Source organism: Lepus europaeus, chromosome 5 (assembly GCF_033115175.1).
Source record: "Lepus europaeus isolate LE1 chromosome 5, mLepTim1.pri, whole genome shotgun sequence".
NCBI classification, from domain to species: Eukaryota; Metazoa; Chordata; class Mammalia; order Lagomorpha; family Leporidae; genus Lepus; species Lepus europaeus.
Genome location: NC_084831.1, coordinates 7895203 through 7914260, shown reverse-complemented (window position 1 = coordinate 7914260; position 19058 = coordinate 7895203). Strand labels below are relative to the sequence as shown.

Sequence of the window (19058 nt, the reverse complement as noted above, 5' to 3'; positions counted from 1 at the left end):
TCTCAGGAGAGAAAGCCTCCGTCTGTGGCTGAAACAAAAACTCGGCCAGGGGCGCCCACACCTGCCGGCTGGGCGCTTTCCTGCCCTCATTAAACCACTTGGCCCACGTCACTGCCAGACTCCCAGAGTGGCTGTCACCTGCTCTCACCACATAGATGATGGCCAGGGGTTTGGACGATCGCAGCAGGACAACCCCCTGCCCCCATGCAGAGGATCAGAAATGGCTTCTGAGCCGGTGCCACTAGCACAGAGATGAGCCAGGCACCGGCTCAGAACTGGGATGAGACACATGGACGCCTGCTGACCGAGGGCCAGCTGTTGGCAAAGCCACACTGACCTCATTTTGAGAGCAGAGACCCCTCTTTCACCCTGTTAGTGTGAGAGCCTGGATGGGCAGGGGAGGGTTTGGCAGGCAGTGTAAATGCCGAGGGTGCCACGGTTGGATTCCTCTGAAGTGTCTCTAAGCCTTGAATTTGTGATCCATTTCTTTCTGTGCAGCCCCCAGCCCCAGCCTCGCCTGGGCCTGTAGACACTCCTCCCCTCCCCCAGCCGTGTGCGAGGGGGGGCACCCGACATGCTTTTCTCCTCTCCGGAGGTAGGTCCTATTATTACCCCCTTTTATGTTGGGGCCACTGAGGCTCTGAGAGTCTTTGTCCAAGATCACTCCCAGAGTTCCTGCCTGCCTGACCCCTGATACTTGAACTGCTGGCGACTGTGCGAGGCCAGGCTGGGAGGTGGGCAGTGTGGAGGAGTAGCCAGGGCAGGGGACCCCCTGAGGAAGAGAGAGGCCCAGGGAGCACGCCGCAGCCGAGGAAGGCGAGGAAGACTTGGCGGGAAACACAGGCGCTCTCCAGTCTCCAACCTCGGCTCGCGAAGGTCGCTGAGACCCTTGTGCGCCAGGGGCGGGGAGGGAGAGGGAGCAGGAGCTCCGAGGAGGGAGCCCGGCGCCGTCGGGGCTGCTAGGGCGCGGCACCGGCGGGGCCGGGATGGGAGCGCGTGGGGCTGCCCAGCGCTCCCCCAACACACGCCGCCGAAAGGGCGGGAGGGCGCTCCCTCCCGTCGCCTCTGCCCAGGGCGCAGAAGTCCTGGAGTCGTCTCCAACGGTGGCCAACTGGGATCCCCGACCGGAGACTCAGAGACAGAGACACACAAAGAGAGATCGGGTCCCAGGGGGCGAGGCTAGTGCCGAGGAGGAGCGCGGGCGAGAGCCGGGACCCCCGAGGGCGCGGCGAGGCGGTGTCAGAGCGCGGAGAGTGGGCGTCCGAGGAGAGCGCGAGCCCGGCCAGAAGCCTAGGGGAGCCCGGCGAGGAACCGAGGGGCCGAAGCGGGCGGACGGACCGGTCCGAGGGCAGGGGAGAAGCGGCATCCTCACCTCCAGCCCCGGTCCCTCGTGCGCCCCGCCCCTGAGCGCGCCAGGTAGCCCACCTTTGTCCGGGCGTGCGGCCAGGTGAGGCGGGAGGGCGGGGCTGGGGGAGGGCCGAGGCCGTGCCTTACCTGTTCGGCCGGCGGGGCGGGGGCGAGGGGCGAGGGGCGCGGTGCCGAGCGCCCGCGGAAGTCGAGCGCAGCCGAGGGCTGAGCCGCGGAGCCGGGACGGCGCCGAGAGGTGCGCGGGCGGCAGGAGGCTGTGCCCAGGCTGAGCGGGGCTGAAGGAAGGGGGAGGAGGACGGCGGCGGGAGGGGAGGGGGCGGGAGCGCGGGGAAGGGAGGGGACGGGGGAGGGGACAGGGGAGGGGCGGAGGGCAGCGGGCTCCACTGCCCCCCGCCGAGGGGCAGCCCCGGCCCGGCCGGGCCCCGCGCGCTCCCGGCCGGCGCGCCCTCGCCAGCTGCGCTCGGCGTTCTGGGCCCTCTCCCCAGAGGCCTAGCCACAGCCGCCGCGAGGGCGCGGGGCAGACAAAGGAGGTAGACAAAGGCGGGCACCGGGCGAGGCGGCCCCACTCCTCCCGGTGCGTGACAGCCGCCTCGGCGCGGTGCGGGGCGCGTGGGACGGGCGGACGCGGGCAGCGGTGGCGCATCTGGAGTGGCCCGGCGGGGAGCGGGCGACAAAGGGCCGCGGCGGGGGGTCCCCGGCAGACCCCAACAATGGATAGAAGCTGCGCGCTCAGCTGCGGCGGCGTCCGGCAGGGCTGGGGCCGGCTGGTCCCCAAAAGGATTATTCCGCCCTGGCTGTCAAGTGGGACAGAAGAAATGCCCGGGCCGAGGAGGCGGCGGGACCTTTGTCGCCTCGGAAAGTGTGCGTGATTGGGTGTGGACGGGGGTACGGAGCGGGGTCGTTCCCACAGAAGTCGCTCTTGGATCTGCGGGTCCAGGGGATCTTCAGAGGCTACCATCTCACCTGGGCGCCGACGGTGCACCTGCGGGCCCCCTCCGCGGTAGGGGAGGGAGAAAGCCCCCAACACACACACACACACACTCACTCACTCACTCACTCCTCACTACTCAGGGCCCGCCTCTCGCCACGCCCCGTCCAAAGCTGTTCCGAAGCTCCGTAGGCCGGCGCTATGGGGACAAAGCCAGCGCGCTCGGGGCGGCGCATCCGTCACCGCGCGGGGCGCCGCGTCCTGACGACCCCGGGAGTCCAGGAATGCTGGGTTATGGGTCCCACGGCCCCCATAACTCACGACGGGGTCAGTGGGGGCCACGGGCACTGCGAGGATCAAAGAGCGGCGGGGGCGGATCCTGGCACGTGGGAAAAGCTGGCTCGGTTTCCACTATTTCTTCCTTTTTTCTGCAGAGCGTGGCAAATTATGGCTCAGGGGTTTAACAGCACTGCCATGCAGACTGGAGACTGGAATCCTTTTTCCCTGAGATCTGGGTGGTCGCGGGCCACTTGACTCCTTGAGCTCCCAACCTAGCTCCCAGAGTTCAAGGGTTACCTGTAGCTACCCCCACCCCCACCCCTGGGAGGAGATCATGTTGCTAAGGTCCCAGGCCACAGCAAACTGCTCCAGAGAAAAATAGCAGCCATTGCCGCTGTGACATCATCAGCCCGGGGGGGGGGGGGAGGTGTGTACCAGGATGATCAGCGGAGACAGGTTTGCGTCTCCCCTTCCACAAACACGGCTTGAGCACCTACTGTGTGCTGACACGGGATACAGCAGTTAACCATGGCCAATGGAGCTTGGGTCCTGTTGAGGGAGACAGAAGATTAGCATGTGAGCTAACACATAAATGGTTGTAAGAAGAAAAATTAGGCATTTTAGGGAGAGAAAGCATGAAAGGGGAGAGAGGTTATTTTTTAAAAAAGATTATTTATTTGAGAGTCAGAGTCACAGACAATGAGAGGGAGAGACAGAGAGAAAGGTCTTCCATCCGCTGGTTCACTCCCCAATGGATGCAACAGCTGGAGCTATGCCGACCCGGAGCCAGGAGCCAGGAGCCAGGAGCTTCTTCCTGGTTTCCCCTGTGGGTGCAGGGGCCCAAGGACTTGGGCCATCTTCTACTGCTTTCCCACTTTCCCAGGCCATAGCAGAGAGCTGGATGGGAAGAGGGGCAGCCGGGACTAGAATCAGTGCCCATAGGGGATGTTGGCGCCGCAGGTGGAGGATTAACCTACTGCACCACGGGTGCCAGCCCTAGGAGAGAGGTTATTTAACATAAGGTCATCTGGAAAGAACTCTGGCAAGGAAGTGTTTGGCAAAGAATATTAGGTTATGATCCTTGTGTTGGGACAGGAGTGATGTGCCAAGGGGCAAGAGCCAGTGCAAAGGTCCTGAGGCAGGAGGCATGTTTAATGTGCTTGCCTGAGGGAGGAAGCGAGTGTGGTAAGTCAGAGAGGGAGGTGCCATGGACCCCAAGAGCCTGCAAAGTCTACAGAAGAACTTTGCTTTTTCGGTCTGAGTTGTGAGCCATTGCAGGGCTGTGAGCAGGACAGACAGGAACTGGTGTGGGTTTTAACAGTGTCACTGTGACTCTTAGAGTTGAGAACAGAGCACAGTGGAGTCAGCGCAAGAGCAGGGAGCCCTGTGAGGAGTGGTGGCAGAGAGGAGGTGACGGTGGCTTGGGCCTGGGAGACGGCACAGATGAAGTGTGGCTGGGATCCGTGAGCTGGAGCGGAGCGCCGAGGCTCCGGTCCCAGTGCTGCTGTCATAGGTTCTCTAGCTGGGCGAGCTCGCCACATCCTTGGACCCTGTTCCCTGCACTCTCCCAGGAGCGCCAGGTGGCTGTGAGGGGAGGCCTGGACTCCCATCCCCTGCAGGCTGTACGACTCTGGGCCTCCGTTTCCCCATCTGTAAAATGTGATGGTTGAATGGCCAACGTGAGCCCGAGTAGCCACCAGCTGGTGAGTGGATAGGCACATGTGCTATGCCCATACCAGGAGCCGTCACTTGGCGGCACGAAGGACCACAGTGCTAATGGGGGCCACAGCCTGGAGGAAGCCTGCGAACATTACGCCACGTGAAACAAGCCAGACACAGAGCCGCCTGGTTCCGTTTACAGGGAAGGACACTTCGCGGAGATCCAGGCAAAGCCAGGCTGCCGGTGCTGGGCGTGGGGGAGGGGCTGTGGAGTGGGGAAGGTTCTGGAACTGACGGTGGCGACCAACGCACTTTGTGACCACGCTCAGGTCACAGGGGTGGCCCTTGGGCTGCGTGGATGCTAGCTCAATAAAGGACTTCCTATTACTTTGGAGTGGCAGGTGGGTTGACTCTGAGGTCCTAGTGGGCCGGGAGCCCCTGAGACTGAGACACTGAGCGACTGTCTCGGGCATCACTCCGGCTGAAGTCCTGGAAGTCGGTGTTCCTGGCCAGAGGTCAGCGCTCCGGCTGGGGGCCCAGGCCCTGGGGCGGCTGTGCAGGTCAGGCCTCATGCCAGAGTGGCTGGATGAGGGAGGGGAGGGGCCCCCTGGCCCATGGGGCTGCCTGTCCTGCCGAGGGCTCCCCGCTGCCCTGGGACGTGGGAAAGGGGAAGCAGCCAAGGGGGTTTGAAAAGCTCAGTGGCTCCAGAGCGCCTCAGTGTCCTGGCAACCACTGACTCGGCAGCCACGTGCCACGTGCCAGCCACTGTGCCCTTTCTAGTTTCACAAACGCTACCTCCTATGCTCAGCCCATCTTACACGGGAGCAAACTGAGGTTCAGAGAGGGGCGGGCCTCCCAGTTGGCAAAAGGAGCAGGGCTGGGGAGAGACGCAGCAGGTCGGACACGCGAGCAGGCCCAGTGGGGACAGCGGCCCGGTCAGGAACATCCCAGAGCCCTGGCTTTGTCTTTGCAAACAGCTCCACCCTTGCCACCACCACCTGTAGGCCCTGCCCCTCATGTGATATCCAGGCCGGGCAGCAGGAAGGAGCCGCGGCCCCCCATCACCTCGTTCTTCGTCACTGTTTCATTCACGCGTGGAACATGCACTCCTCGAGAGCCTGAGCGTGGCCAGGAACCAGATGGGGCGCAGCTAGGAACGAATGAGGCAGACGCCCTGCTCAAGGGGCGATCCCGCTGGCTGGGCCCCCGAGCATCGGGGTGGCAGTGGAACCGTTGCCAGGCTACGCGTGGTGCCCCCCGGCCACACCATGGTGCCCTGGGAGCCTTAGGCAGGACGGAATAGAGGACAGGTCCTCTGGTAGCCTGGTGGGTAGGGGGCTCTGGAAGCATCTTAGGTCTGGGTCCTTGGGCCTGTTGCCTGAGCCAGCTCCCTCCTTGTGTGCTGAAGGCCTCTGTCTGCACAGGGGCAGTGGCCGGAGCTCAGGCACCCACCCCTCTCCCGGTGCCTCCTCTCCTTGGCTGTGAAATATCTCTGGGAGTGAGTCTGCCTCTCTCCCCATGGCGGCCCTCAGGGACCTGCTCCAGGTGGCAAATAAGCTCTCTGGCCTCCCAAACCGCATCCTTTGCTCCCGGCTGCCTGTCTGCCTATTGTCATTATGGTGGGAAAACACGCAAATAACTCTGAAAAACAGTCTCTGGGCACATGGGTATTCCAGAATGCAATAAATTAACCCCATAATGTAATCCAGTCCCTGGCCCATCCATCATGCTGATGCGATTAAGATAGGGGAAGCCAGATGCTCAGAGCCCCATGGATGGCTGGGTCTTCCTGTCCCCCAGGTTCTTGGCCCCTGTGGAACCTCAGGCCCTCAGCAGCGCAGAGAACATCTGTCCAGCCTGTTTTTCCTTGACTGATGCCTTTGGGGGGCCAGGGGTCACGCCAGGTGAATCCCGGCCCACGTGCCTCCCAGCTGACTGATCGGCTCTGAAGCCAAGGTTCCAAACCCAGATGTTTCCATCCAAAGGTCAAGAAGGCCAGTTCTCTCCGTTCAGAGGCCACTGGGACCTCGATTTCCCCAAAGGAAAGGGAAGCTGTTTGGTTTATGTCCTCAGGACTTAGCTCTGTGTGTCAGGAGACCTATGGGTGGCTTGCACTGTGTCTGTTCAGGTGCAAGGGGTGGGGCCGGGGGCCCGTGGAGGGAGGGCCTGGCTTGGGCTCCACCTCCCTCACACCGGGGAGCCCTCAGCCTGGCGCCCTGTGCACCTGCTGGTCTCCAAGTCTTGAGAAAGGTCGCTTGCCCCACGTGTGCCACTAGGCACACCAGGAGGAGGTCTTCTGTCCCTTGGGGTTAAGCATTGCAATTTTGCAAAATGCAGATGCTCCCTAAGAACAGCCCAAACCAAGGCAATTTCCACACTTCCTCGGGCAACCCTGGGCCCGGGGGGGAGGGGTGTAGCTAGTTAAAGGACCAGTGTGGCCGGCACTGTGGCTCACTAGGCTAATCCTCTGCCTGAGGTGCCGGCACCCCAGGTTCTAGTCCCAGTTGGGGCGCCAGATTCTGTCCTGGTTGCTCCTCTTCCAGGCCAGCTCTCTGCTATGGCCCGGGGAGTGCAGTGGAGGATGGCCCAAATGCTAGGGCCCTGCACCTGCATGGGAGACCGGGAGGAAGCACCTGGCTCCTGGCTTCAGATTGGTCTAGCTCTGGCCGTAGCAGCCATTTGGGGGATGGGAGGGTGAACCAATGGAAGGAAGACCTTTCTCTCTGTCTCCCTCTCTAACTCTACCTGTCAAAATAAATTTAAAAAATAAAGGACCAATGCCCGGCATGCACCTGGACCTCGATCACTCGATCAGGTGGGTCCGGGCTGCAGGGCCTGGTTGAAGAGCCTCCCTGGGATTCTGATGCAGCTTCCCGTGGTCGGGCTGACATTCCTGGTTTAATTGGCCAAATGACTGCTTCCCTTCCCATCACACCTGCGTTGGGTGCAGGACTGGAGGGAGGGAGGGGGTGGGCAGGTCTCCAACAAGGAGGTGTAAACCGTTTGTTAACGTTCCGGGTTCAGTTTGTGCACAGATGGTGACGCGCGCTTGGGTTTCTATTTCAACCGTGGGATTTTGGCGAATCAGGGAAACGTCTCACCGTCGCTAAAGCGGGGCTGTGAGGTGGATACCTGGTTCCTAGGGCTGACGCAGGAATCAAAGCAGCCGGTGTTTGGCTCGTAAATGCTTGCTCTGTGCTAGCGTTGCTATTGCCATTATCTCCGAGAGCCCTTTCGGCTGTTGCGGACCGGGTCCACGCCTGTGGAAGGAGGCCCCTGGGCCGGTGCCCCCACCCCAACTAGCTGTGAGCCTCCGTGGCCACCCCGCCGCTCTGTGCCCAGCTTAGTCGTCCCAGCAGCTCGCACGTGCTGTCACTCTGAGGCCTTAGCGAGGTCTCCCCGGGCACTCTCAAGCCTGGGGCCTGCACACGTCCGGAGCTCACTGTCCTTACGCTCCGGGGCCGAGCTGGCTCCAGGTTCCACGTGCGGATGGCGGGGGGCGCGCCCGGTGCACCCCCACCCCGTCCGCCCGGACCCCGCGGATGCGCTTTCGCTCGGGCGGCTGAGTGTTCGAGGCTAGCAGATGTCTCTGCCCTCAGTCCTGCACCCGGCCCTCGCCCACAACCCCTATCCAGTGCCCCTGGAGCAAGGGAGATGCCCTGGAGGGGAAAAGGCTGTGCGTGCGGCGCTGGACACCGAAGTTGCCTTTCTCCGCCCCACCTGACGTCGAAAGGAGGCGGTGCAGCGGTCTCCGCTAGCCCGACCCACACAAGCCCCGCCCACAACAGGCCGGGTCCGCCCAGTGCAGGCCCTGGTTGGCCTGTTCCGGGTAGGGGGCGTGGCCTGAGGCGGCGCTAGGACCCGGCGGAGCGCCGCGGACGTCACCGAGCCGCGCCGAGGGTGCGGGCTGGGCGGGAGGCGCGAGCGGTCGGGTCGCTGCCTCCCGGCCCGGGGGCCCCGACCGGAACCGGTACGGGAGCCGAGGTCGGAGCCGGTGCCGAGGGCAGGGAGGAGGGCAGGTTTCCCACCAGGGAGGCGCTCGGCTCCGCGCGGGGCGGGGTTTTCTTCCAGCGCGGGCGCGTCCCGCTCTGCGCGCTCGGCCCTTGGCCGCCGGCTGTTTCCCTCTGCGTCCGCGGCCCGCAGGTTTTGCGGGTCTCGGAGGCTGGTCGGGGGCGCTGCTGCCGCCCCCCTGAGCTCCGGGGTCGGCGTCCCTGACCCCGCGTGGGGAGGGCCGCAGTGCCCCGAGCCTCCGCCGACGCGGGGGGGAGCGCCCGGGCTCTCGGGCCTGTGGACCCACCCCGCCCGTGTGCCCACCCCAGGGAGCGGGGAGGATGACCACGCTCACGCGGCAGGACCTCAACTTTGGCCAAGGTAGGGGCCGGGCCTGCGGGCGGGGCCGGGGCCGGGGGTCGCGGGAGTCCGCGAGCGCCCGTGAGCGCGGCCGGCTGCGTGCTGTCCGCAGTGGTGGCCGACGTGCTCTGCGAGTTCCTGGAGGTGGCGGTGCACCTCATCCTCTACGTGCGCGAGGTCTACCCGGTGGGCATCTTCCAGAAGCGCAAGAAATACAACGTGCCGGTGCAGGTGAGCCCCGCGCGGTGCTGGGGCCGGTGCGCCCCGGAGTCGCGGCGCGGGGGGAAGGGGGATTTTTAGGGGAATTCCCCCCCCCCCCAACGCCGGCGGGCCCAGCCCCTCTCCTCGCGGTCCCTGCAGCCGCCCTTGGGCCTCTGATGTCCCTGCTCGCCGGAAGTTGGGGACCAGGCTCTGGGGAGAGAGCGGCCCTGGGGCCGGGGCGCCTTCGGAGAGCCCCTGGAGCCGGGGAACCTTGGGGTCTGGAGAGGATTGTGTAGATTTCTGGCACCTCCCCCCTGCCCGCGTGGACCCTGAGCTCTGCGGGTGGTTTAAGGTGGGAAGGCAGGCCCAGCAGTGCCTGCCCCTGGGAACGTAGTGGAGGCTTCAAGGAGAGACAGGGAAAAGCCAATCATTGGCCCTTGTGTGTGCCCGCCGTGTCGGTGTTCACTTATTTAGACGGAAGTGAGCACTTTTTCTTGAGATCTTCACAGATGAAGTCACTGGAGCTCAGAGAAGCCGTGTGCCTGAGGCCGCACAGCAGCCCAGGGCTTACCTCCCCGAAGTCTGGCTGGAGTTCTAGATCCCGGGTGCACACGACTCGGGCGGGAGCCCTGCTGCTAAGTCTAGCCTCGCCGTTGCTTCCACACGCAGAGGTTCACGGCTCGTAGCCCCGTGAAGGGAGGCGGGGTCTCGGGTAGGGCTCCATGGAGGGTGCTGGGGGCGGGGTGGCAGGTCCGTTTCCCCATCCGTGCCACCCGGGTGTGTGCTGTGTGCAGATGTCCTGTCACCCGGAGCTGAACCAGTACATCCAGGACACCCTGCACTGCGTCAAGCCGCTCCTGGAGAAGGTGAGGGCCCTGCCGGCCAGCTCGTCCCCTCGCGGTCTTAACCCGCGGAAGCCATTCCCTGCTGCCACCCAGGGATGGGCCCCAGGCCACGCGAGCCACGTGCAGTGTGCCTCAGCCTCGTGGAGCTGTCCCAGAGCCTGTCGCTGTCCTCCACCCGCACTAACTTCTGTCTGGGCCAGGCCGCTCCAGGTTTCCTGGTCTCGGGTTTCCTAGGACCCCCATCCCTACCTTCCACATCCCAGGTTGTCAACTTGAACGCCTCAGACCTTTCTGGGTGCTCGGGGCCCCTTGGCCCCACAGCCGCCCAGAGCTGAGTGTGCCTGTCCCAGCATCCTCGGGTGGGGAGGGTGGGGCGGAGCGGCTGTCTGGCCCTGCAGTGGGGATTCTGCCCTTGCAGAATGACGTGGAGAAAGTGGTGGTGGTGATTTTGGATAAAGAGCACCGCCCAGTGGAGAAATTCGTCTTTGAGATCACCCAGCCTCCGCTGCTGTCCATCAGGTGAGCTGCTGCCCCCACCCCTCCTGCTCACTGGCGTGAGGTCCCTAGTAGTCGGCCCCTTGGCTCCCGCTCGCTCTTTCTTTCTTTTTTTGAAAGTCTGAGTTACACAGAGAGGAGAGGCAGAGAGAGAGGTCTTCCATCCTCTGGTTCACTCCCCAATTGACTGCAACCGCTGGAGATGTGCCGATCTGAAGCCAGGAGCCAGAAACTTCTTCTGGGTCTTCCACGCGGATGCAGGGGCCCAAGGACCTGGGCCATCTTCTACTGCTTTCCCAGGCCACAGCAGAGAGCTGGATCGAAAGTGGAGCAGCCGGGACTAGAACCGGCGCGCATATGGGATGCCAGCACTTCAGGCTAGGGCGTTAACCCGCTGCACCACAGCGCTGGCCCCTATTTATTTCCTTTTTTAAAAGATATTTCTTTGGTGCCGGCGCTGCGGCTCAATAGGCTAATCCTCCACCTTGAGGCGCCAGCACACTGGGTTCTAGTCCCGGTTGGGGCGCCAGATTCTGTCCCAGTTGCTCCTCTTCCAGTCCAGCTCTCTGCTGTGGCCCGGGAGTACAGTGGAGGATGGCCCAAGTGCTTGGGATCTGCACCCGCATGGGAGACCAGGAGAAGCACCTGGCTCCTGGCTTCGGATCAGCGCAGTGCGCTGGCCGCAGCACGCTGGCCACAGTGGCAATTGGGGGTTGAACCAATGGTAAAGGAAGACCTTTCTCTCTGTCTCTCTCTCTCACTGTCCACTCTGCCTGTCAAAAAAAAAAAAAAAAAGATATTTCTTGGAGGGGCCAGCATTGTGGCACAGAGGTTTAAGCCACCACCTGCAACACTGGCATCCCATATGGGCACCAGTTTGGGTCCCAGCTGCTCCACTTCTCATACAGTTCCCTGCTGGATGGCCTGGGAAAAGCGGTGGAGGATGGCCCAAATGTGTGGGAGACCTGGAAGAAGTTCCTGGCTCCTGGCCATTGCGGCCATCTGGTGAGTGACCCAGTGGATGGAAGATTTCTCTGTAACCCTGACTTTCAAATAAATAAAATTCTTTAAAAAGATGTGTTTATTTTTTTGAAAGTCAGAGTAAGAGAGAAGGAGAGACAGAGAGAGATCTTCCATCTGCTGGTTCACTCCCCAAATGGGTGCAACAGCCAGGGCTGGGCCAGGCTGAAGCCAGGAGCTGGGAACTGCATCTGGGTCTCCTGTGTGGGTTGTAAGAACCCGAGTACTTGGCCAATCCTCCTGCTTTCCCAGGTGGATTAGTAGGGAGCTGGGTTAGAGGCAGAGCAGCCAGGACTCAAAACTGGTGCTGCAATATGGGATCCCGGCATAGCATGCGGCGGCTTAACCTGCTGAGCCACACACCGCCCTGCCCTGGCCCTTCCTGGCAGCCCTGAATACCTTGATGGAGGAGAAAACGCCAGCTGTGCCTGCCCGGCTAGGCCTCAGCCTGTCAGCCGCTGGGGCGTGGCTGGCCCACGCTGGCCTTGGTGGCCCCGGTCACACGGACACCCTCCTGTGTCACCTGGGAAGTCACAGCCTCTGAATGTCTGTCCCAAGCTGCAGAGACCAAGGTCCAGGGCAATGGCATGGCCTCCCGGGGTGCCCTGGTGGGGGGCAAGCCAGGACGCTGACCGATGTCCTGGTTTCCCAGGCAAGCGCCCGGCCCATAGGCAGCTGAGGTTGACCTTGTGCACAGGTGTTAGCGTCCGCCCATGCTTCCTGTGGGGAGGTCAGGAGCTTGTCCCCACTGGCCCTGTGAGTTCACATAAACCCCTCCCTCCTGGCTTGGCATCCTGGTGATTTACAAACACCCCGGAGGCCCCCGGGCCCCTCCCTCTCACTCTGACATGGGCTGGGTCCTAGAAGCTGTCCGGGTGTGGTGTTGGTGGGTGGGGCTCGTAATGCTCCCCCACCCCAGCCCAGGAATCCTGAGACCAAAGGATGAAGACGGACGCTTTGTGTGGGAGCAGAGGAGAGTGCTGGGGCATCGCAGACCAGGGTGGCCGGCGGCCCTGGCTGTGGCCAGGCTTACCCACGTATTCCACCGCGGAGTGGGGGAGGGGAGAGGCGAGGTGTTGTGCTTATGCCTGGTCAGGGAGCTGCGTTCGTGGTGACCGCAGGCATCCTGTGTGGCTAGGGAGTGGGCCAGCAGGGCCAGGGTCACTCTGAGAGCAGGCGGCTCCAGCTGGAGTCACGGAGGTTTGCTGTGATCCCCCTGCCCTGACACACGGGAGCTCGTGCGGTCGTGCCCACCATTCTTCCATGAAGGCCTCCGAGCCGCGATCAGGCAGGGCCTGCAGCCCCATCTCAGGGCAACAGTGAATGTGACAAGGACCCCGTTTTCCCGGCAGAGGCAGGGGCCAAGAGGGAGGGAGAGTCCGCGAGAGAGGATGTGGTGTCTAGGTGTTTCGCCCTTGCAGCAGCTGCTTATGATCTCACGTGTCCCTGAGCCTGGGAGGGTTTGGGCGTTTTGTTTTTCTTCCTTAAGATTTACTAATTTATTTTAAAGGCACAGTGATGGGGGTGGGGGTGGGGGCAGAGACTGAGACATTGATCTTCCATCATTGCTTCACTCCCCACATGGCCACAATAGTCAGATCTGGACCAGGCTGGAGCCAGGAGCTCCATCCAGGGCTCTCACATGGTTGACAGGGGTCCAAGCACTTGGGCCATTGTCCAAGTGCATCAGCAGGGAGCTGGATCAGAAGAGGAGCAGGCGGGACTTGAACCTGCACTCCCATGTGGGATGCCGGCATCACCAGTGGCAGCTTACCCACTGCGCCACAGGGCCAGCCCCACGTGACAGGTTTCTAGCGTTGTCTTGTTGGCATATCGTGAGGCTCTTTGGCTTGTAAAGTCTACAGCTATCACAGAGGCACGTGAACGAACAGAGAGAAAAGATGACCGTGGTAATGACAATACCAATCAGTCTGTTTCTTTTTCTTACCCAGAGCCCTAGTGGAAGAAGCATCCGAGTGCTAAATGTTTAGTAGGGACTTGTACTGCGAACTTGCACCGTCTCCTGGGACTACACCGCTAGCATCATTTGTTAGGAAACCTCCTGGGCAGCGGCAGCTGGGGCCCTGGGCAGCGGCATCCAACACAGGAGGCCAACCTCAGTGCCCCCAGGGTGCTCCCCTGAGCCCAGTCGGCAGCGGTGGTGCCCCCAGGTCCTCTGTCACCAGGATTGTTAGGGACCAATTAGGGGGCCAGGGGCACCTCACATTGTAGCAGGAAATAGCCGATCCACCCCAGGATCAAACCCCAAGTCCCCGCTTGACCGTCCCTGTCCTGCCTTAGTGTCTGTGCGCGTGAAACAGCGACGCCCCTGGCTGCTGGGAGCTCTGTCAGCTCCGCAGCTGAGACCGGAGCCCTTGTTCAGGCACCGAGAGGGCCTGCGTCTGTTGGCATGAAGGCTGTCCTAGTTTGCTGTCAGCCCTGTTGCCTGCAGGGATGGGGGGAGGGGGGTGGCAGCTGCAGGTGCTGTGGCACCTCAGGGCTTTGAGTCCAGCCCTGGACTGCCTGTCCCGTGCAGCGGGTCTCAGTCTGCATCGTCATTGCCCCAGCTCCCATCTCAGTCTTGTCCAGCTCACGGTGGACCCTTGGCATCACGGCCTGGACATCGTCCCTGTTTTACGGTGGGCTTGGTCTTCCAGGGCAGCTCTCTTTCCAGGAGAGCAGGCCTCATCTCTTTGTGCCCATTGTGTTTCACCTGCCACTCCTTTGCTGTAGCGGCAGTGAGATAGTCTTGAACTTTATCAGCAGTTGCCAGGCCTAACCTTTGTCTCACCAGACCCCCAGGTGCATGGCAATCTGAGTCAGGGTCCCATCCCACAACCCCAAATGCCCCTAGAACAGGTAGGGGAGAAAAGAAGGCTTATTTATTTATTTATTTATTTGAAAGGCCGAGTTACAGAGAGAGGAGAGAGGTGGAGACAGATCTTCCATCCGCTGGTTCACTCCCCAAATGGCTGCAATGACCAGAGCTGGGCTGATCTGAAGCCAGGAACCAGGAGCTCCTTCCAGGTCTCCCATGTGGGCCCAGGGGCCCAAGCAGTTGTTCCATCTTCTGCTGCTTTCCCAGACACATTAGCAGGGAGCTGGATCAGAAGTGGAGCAGCTGGGACTCGAACTGGTGCCCGTGTTGGATGCCAGCGCTGCAGATGGCAGCTTAACCTGCTGTGCCACAGTGCCAGCCACAGGATTTTAAGAAAAATGTGTTACTTTAACCCAGGGGACCAATGCTAGTTTGGCGTTAGTGTACCTTTGATATTAATGCTCAATTCTTAGAAAATTGTATAAATAATTCGCTTCAAACCTCAGCCAGCCGGACCACCAAGATCCGTCTCCTAATCCTCCTTCTATAGACTCCTGAGGCTTCTTCATCGTTTGCCCTCAGCTTTCCCTCTTTCTCCTTCTGGAACAACAGTCATTGTACTTTATTTTTAAGGTTTATTTATTTACTTGAAAGGCAGAGAAAGAAATCTTCCACCTGCTGGTTCACTCCCCAAATGGTCGTAACAGCCAGGCCAGGGGCGGATCAAAGCCAGGATCCTGGAGCTCCATCCGGGTCTCTCGCAGGGGTGCAGGGGCCCAAGTCCCCGGGTCACCTGCTGCTGCCTTCCCAGGTGCTTTGGCAGGGAGCCAATTGGAACCGGAGCACCTGGGAAGTGCATCTGCACTTTGATATGAGATGTGGACGTTGCAAACATGGGCTTAACCTGCTGCGGCCCAGCGCCAGCCCTACCATCTTACTTTAGGACAAAAATTACTCTTTGTGGGTGGCCATTGTGGTGCAGTGGGTTAAGCCACCACGTGGGATCCCATATTGGAGTGCCTGGGATCGAGTCCCATCTCTGCATCCTATCCAGCTTTCTTCTAACGTGCTGGGAGGCAGTGACGTGAGCCCAGCTACTCAGTGGGGAACCGGGGTGGGGTCCTGGGCTCCTGGCTTTGGCCTGGCCCAGTCTTGGCTGTTGGGGGCCTTCAGGGAGCAAACAAGAGACGGGAAGATCTCCCTCTGTCTCCCTGTTTGTCGGTCGGCTTTTCAAGTAAGTAAATGAATAACTTAAAAGCCAGCAGAAGGCATCAAAATTAAACACAAGTTACTTTTCCCCTTAACCAAAACACATCTCTTATATCCTATAACTTCACTTACCAATTCATAGGTGGAATTGTTTTATTTTTAGCTTTTTAAAAAAGAATTATTGGGGCTGGCACTGTGGTAAACTGGCGCCTACAGTGCCGGCATTCCTTATGGGCATTGGTTCAGGTGCTCCCTGCTCCACTTCCGATCCAACTCCCTGCTAATGTGCCTGAGAAAGCAGCAGAGGAGGGCCCAAGACGCTGGGCCCTTGTACCATGTAGGAGATCCAGAAGAAGCTCCTGGCTCCTGACTTCAGCCTGGCCCAGGCCTGGCTGTTGTGGCCATTTGGGGAGTGAACCTGTGGATAGAAGATCTCTTTCTCTCTGTAAGTTTGCCTTTCAAATAAAGATTTACTTATAAAGATAGATTTATTTCAGTGTGTACAGCTGCACAGGGGCAGAGGAAACGCACCCCTGTGCCTGCCTTGGGCTGTCATGGCGGAGGGAAGGGACTTCCACGAGGAGCCGGTGGACCCGGTTAGCTGCTGTGCAGACCAGTTACCACGGCAGGGTTTGGCTGCTGCCTTCTCTCTGTGATGACGACGCGGGGGAGAGCCCCAGGAGCCAAAGACTAGGACTGTGGGTGACTGCACGTGGGCTGAACTGGCAGATTCACTTACTTGAAAGATTTATTTGAAAGGCAGAGTTAGAGAAGGAGAGATAGAGATCCTCTGGCTCACTCCCCAAATGGCCGCAACAGCCAGGGCTGGGCTACGCTGAAGCCAGGAGCCAGGCACTCTGTGGAGTCTCCTGTGTGGGTGGCAGGTGCTCAGTACTTGGAGCATCTTCCGCTGCTTCCCCAGGCACGCTAGCAGGGAGCTGGATGGGAAGTGGAGCAGCCGGGACTCCAGAGTTCATGTGGGATGCTGGTGTCAGCAAGGTAGCAGCCTAACCAGTTGTGCCACACCAGCCCCTACTCTTATTTTTATTTACTGCATATTGATTACATTTTCCCCCTTACTCTTAGTAACCTTGATTTCTGGGCAGAGCCTGGTAAGTAGCTTGCAGCTGCTCTGAAAGTGCGCTGAGCCCAGCAGGATGCTGTCTGTCTGTCCTGGGGAGGCCTCCCGTGGGTGGGGCGCTGCCCTCGGTCTGTGTTTCCTTTGGTCTCCGCCAGCATAATCCCGCCACCTCTGGTGTTGCGGCGGGGAGTGCCCAGCCAGAGGGCCGCCTTTCCTGCCTTGCTGCTTCGGGGGACTGGTCGGAGCCGCCGGTTCAGCCCACGTGCAGTCGCCCACAGTCCTAGTGGTCGTGGCTCCCGGGGCTCTCCCCTGCGTGGTCATTACGGGGAGAAGGCAGCAAGGGGCTGTTGGGCAGCCAGACCCTGCCGTGGTAACTGGTCTGCGCGGCAGCTAACCGGGGAAGCTCCCGGGGCTGGTGTTTGGTGCGGCTGTGAAGACCCTGTTTGAAACACCTCTGTCCCGTGTCAGAGCCTGGGTTCCAGTTCTGGCTCCACTTGCTAATGCCTATCAGTGCTCATGCCCTGCCACCCATGGGAGACCCAGACTGAATTCTGGGTTAGGCTGGCCCAGCCCCAGCCGTTGGGTGCCTCTGGGGAGTGAAGCAGTGGATGGAAGATTTGTGTATGTGTCTTGTCTCTACCTTTCAAATAAGGTTAAAATGTTAAAAAAAAAAAAAAAAAAGGACATTCCATGTGAGAGAAGGGTTTATCAGGGTAACTTACGATGAGATCCTGGACCAGGGCAGCAGGTGGCCCCCTGTAGCCGTGGCAAGGCTCATCCGCCCAGGAACGGTGGGAGGTGGGGTGTTGTGCTTGTGTGCATGGTCAGGGGACTGGGCTTGGAGCTGCCTACAACGTCCTCTGCTGCTCTCTGTGAGCGGCCCCCCGGGGCACCTGGCTGGGCTGTCCCCCCTCAGAAAGGTGTGGTGACCGCAGTCATCCTGTGTGGCAGGGTCAGCGCCGCCGGGAGCGGGCGACTCCGGGGGGTGCCGCAGGGCCCTGGGTCCCCAGTCTGCTTCCGGGGGTGACCTGCCAGGGGGAAGGAGGGCACCGCGTCACGGAGGCTCCTTCTTCCTTCCCAGCTCCGACTCCTTGCTGTCTCACGTGGAGCAGCTGCTGCGAGCCTTCATCCTGAAGATCAGCGTGTGTGACGCCGTGCTGGACCACAACCCCCCAGGTGGGCCGCTCCTGTCCCCCCCACGGGTCCCCGCCCCCCGTTTGGCTGCAGCAGCCTTGGCTCTCCCTGCCCCTCAGCACCTGGGAACCCGTCTCCTCCAGGAAGGTTCCCCATCGATGCCACCTGGCTGCAGTCTCCCTGGGGACTGTGCCCTTTTTTAAAAGATGTCTGAGAGGCAGGGTTCCAGAGAGGAGAGTAAGAGATCTCCCCATCTGCTGGTTCACTCCCCAGATGGCCACAATGGCCAGGGCCGTGCCAGGCTGAAGCCAGGAGTTTCATCTGGGTCTCCCACGTGGGTGGCAGGGGCCCACGCACTTGGGCCATCTTCCTCTCTTTTCCCAGGTGCATTTGCAGGGAGCTCGTGTGGGCTGCAGGGTCAGGGCCACAACGCCAGCCCCGGGCTGTGCCTTCTCTTAGCACGCGGTTCACACCCTGTGGGGCTGGAGGCGGCCAGGCGGGGCTGCTTAGCCCTGACCAAGCTCTCCCCTCCAGGCTGCACCTTCACAGTCCTGGTGCACACGCGAGAAGCTGCCACTCGCAACATGGAGAAGATCCAGGTCATCAAGGTGAGAGGCTAGAGGGGGCTCATAGCGCCTCTGTCCCCGCTGGGCAGGGGCATGGGCGGCGGCCAGCGCCTGGCACCCTGCAGGTCCTCCTGTGTGTGGACTGCCTGGCCACACACCTGGTCACTGCTCCTGCGGGCACCCAGTGGTGACGGGGGTGGGTTCTCCACAGAGGGGCCTCTGTCCACCGGTTCTGGAATCAGCGCCTGGGCTTGTGAAATCCTCTGGGGTCCCAGCGCCAGCGGGGATCTACGCTCAGCCTCGCGGGTGGGGCCAGGGAATCTGCATTGCCAAACAGGCCCCTGAGAATTCCTTTGCTCCTCAAGTCTCAGGACCCCAGCTCTGGAGGGGAGGGCAGCAGAGTGAGGGTGGGCCAGGACCGGGCCCCTTCCACCCCTCACCTGGGCTGCCTCCTAGGATTTCCCATGGATCCTGGCCGACGAGCAGGATGTCCACATGCATGACCCCCGGCTGATACCCCTGAAGACCATGACGTCGGACATTCTGAAGGTGAGCTGCAGGGGCTGCTTGGAGGTTCGGCCTTGCAGAGCAGGGCTTGGAGGGGAGAGCCAGGCGGCCAGTCCCCGCCGCCTCGGCCCTGTGGGAGGGGGAAGGCGGGAGGAGCACCTCCCAGAGCTTGCTGCCCTGCCTGCCCCTCCAGAGCTGGCACCCAGCTGAGGCTGTTTGATTCTGTCCATCAGATGCAGCTCTACGTGGAAGAGCGAGCTCAGAAAAGCAGCTGAGGGTGCACCTGCCACCCCGTTCATGCCACAACTGTGAGACTTTGGGGGCCCCCAGCCTCGGGCAGCGCTGCAGGGCCCCCCTGACTCCAAGTGCTCTTATGGCCTCCGTGGACGGACCGCCCCCTCCTGCCCAGGGCTGCTGGGGCTGGTGGCCTTCCCGGAGGAAGCCTCCCCAGGGGCCATGAGGGATGCTGGGACCTCGGCTTCTCAGCCTCCTGGGCTCCAGCCAGCCAACGCTGTCTCCATACTGTGCTGTGAGTTGTTTCAATAAAGGGGCCCCAAGGGCTGCGCCGGGCTCTCACTCAGAAGTGGGAGGGACCCCA

At 61.4% G+C, this 19058-nt stretch overlaps 1 protein-coding gene across 1 annotated transcript; it reads left to right on the top strand.

Annotated features, from left to right (window-relative positions):
• Positions 1–8161: 8161 nt before the first annotated feature.
• On the top strand, positions 8162–19058 carry MAD2L2 (mitotic arrest deficient 2 like 2). The gene is made up of 9 exons (XM_062190442.1): positions 8162–8204; positions 8554–8605; positions 8697–8815; positions 9580–9651; positions 10049–10149; positions 17335–17429; positions 17922–17995; positions 18410–18502; positions 18694–19058. Exons 2-9 carry the CDS (start codon positions 8566–8568, stop codon positions 18733–18735), a joined length of 636 nt encoding a protein of 211 aa, XP_062046426.1. The 5' UTR covers positions 8162–8204; positions 8554–8565; the 3' UTR covers positions 18736–19058.

Excerpts from the sequence above, each read along its gene's own strand:
- MAD2L2 (XM_062190442.1), top strand. The coding sequence starts at position 8,566 with ATGACCACGCTCACGCGGCAGGACCTCAACTTTGGCCAAG. Across the intron at positions 10,150-17,334 it reads CCTCCGCTGCTGTCCATCAG|CTCCGACTCCTTGCTGTCTC; the intron begins GTGAGCTGCTGC and ends CTTCCTTCCCAG. Across the intron at positions 17,996-18,409 it reads AGAAGATCCAGGTCATCAAG|GATTTCCCATGGATCCTGGC; the intron begins GTGAGAGGCTAG and ends GCTGCCTCCTAG.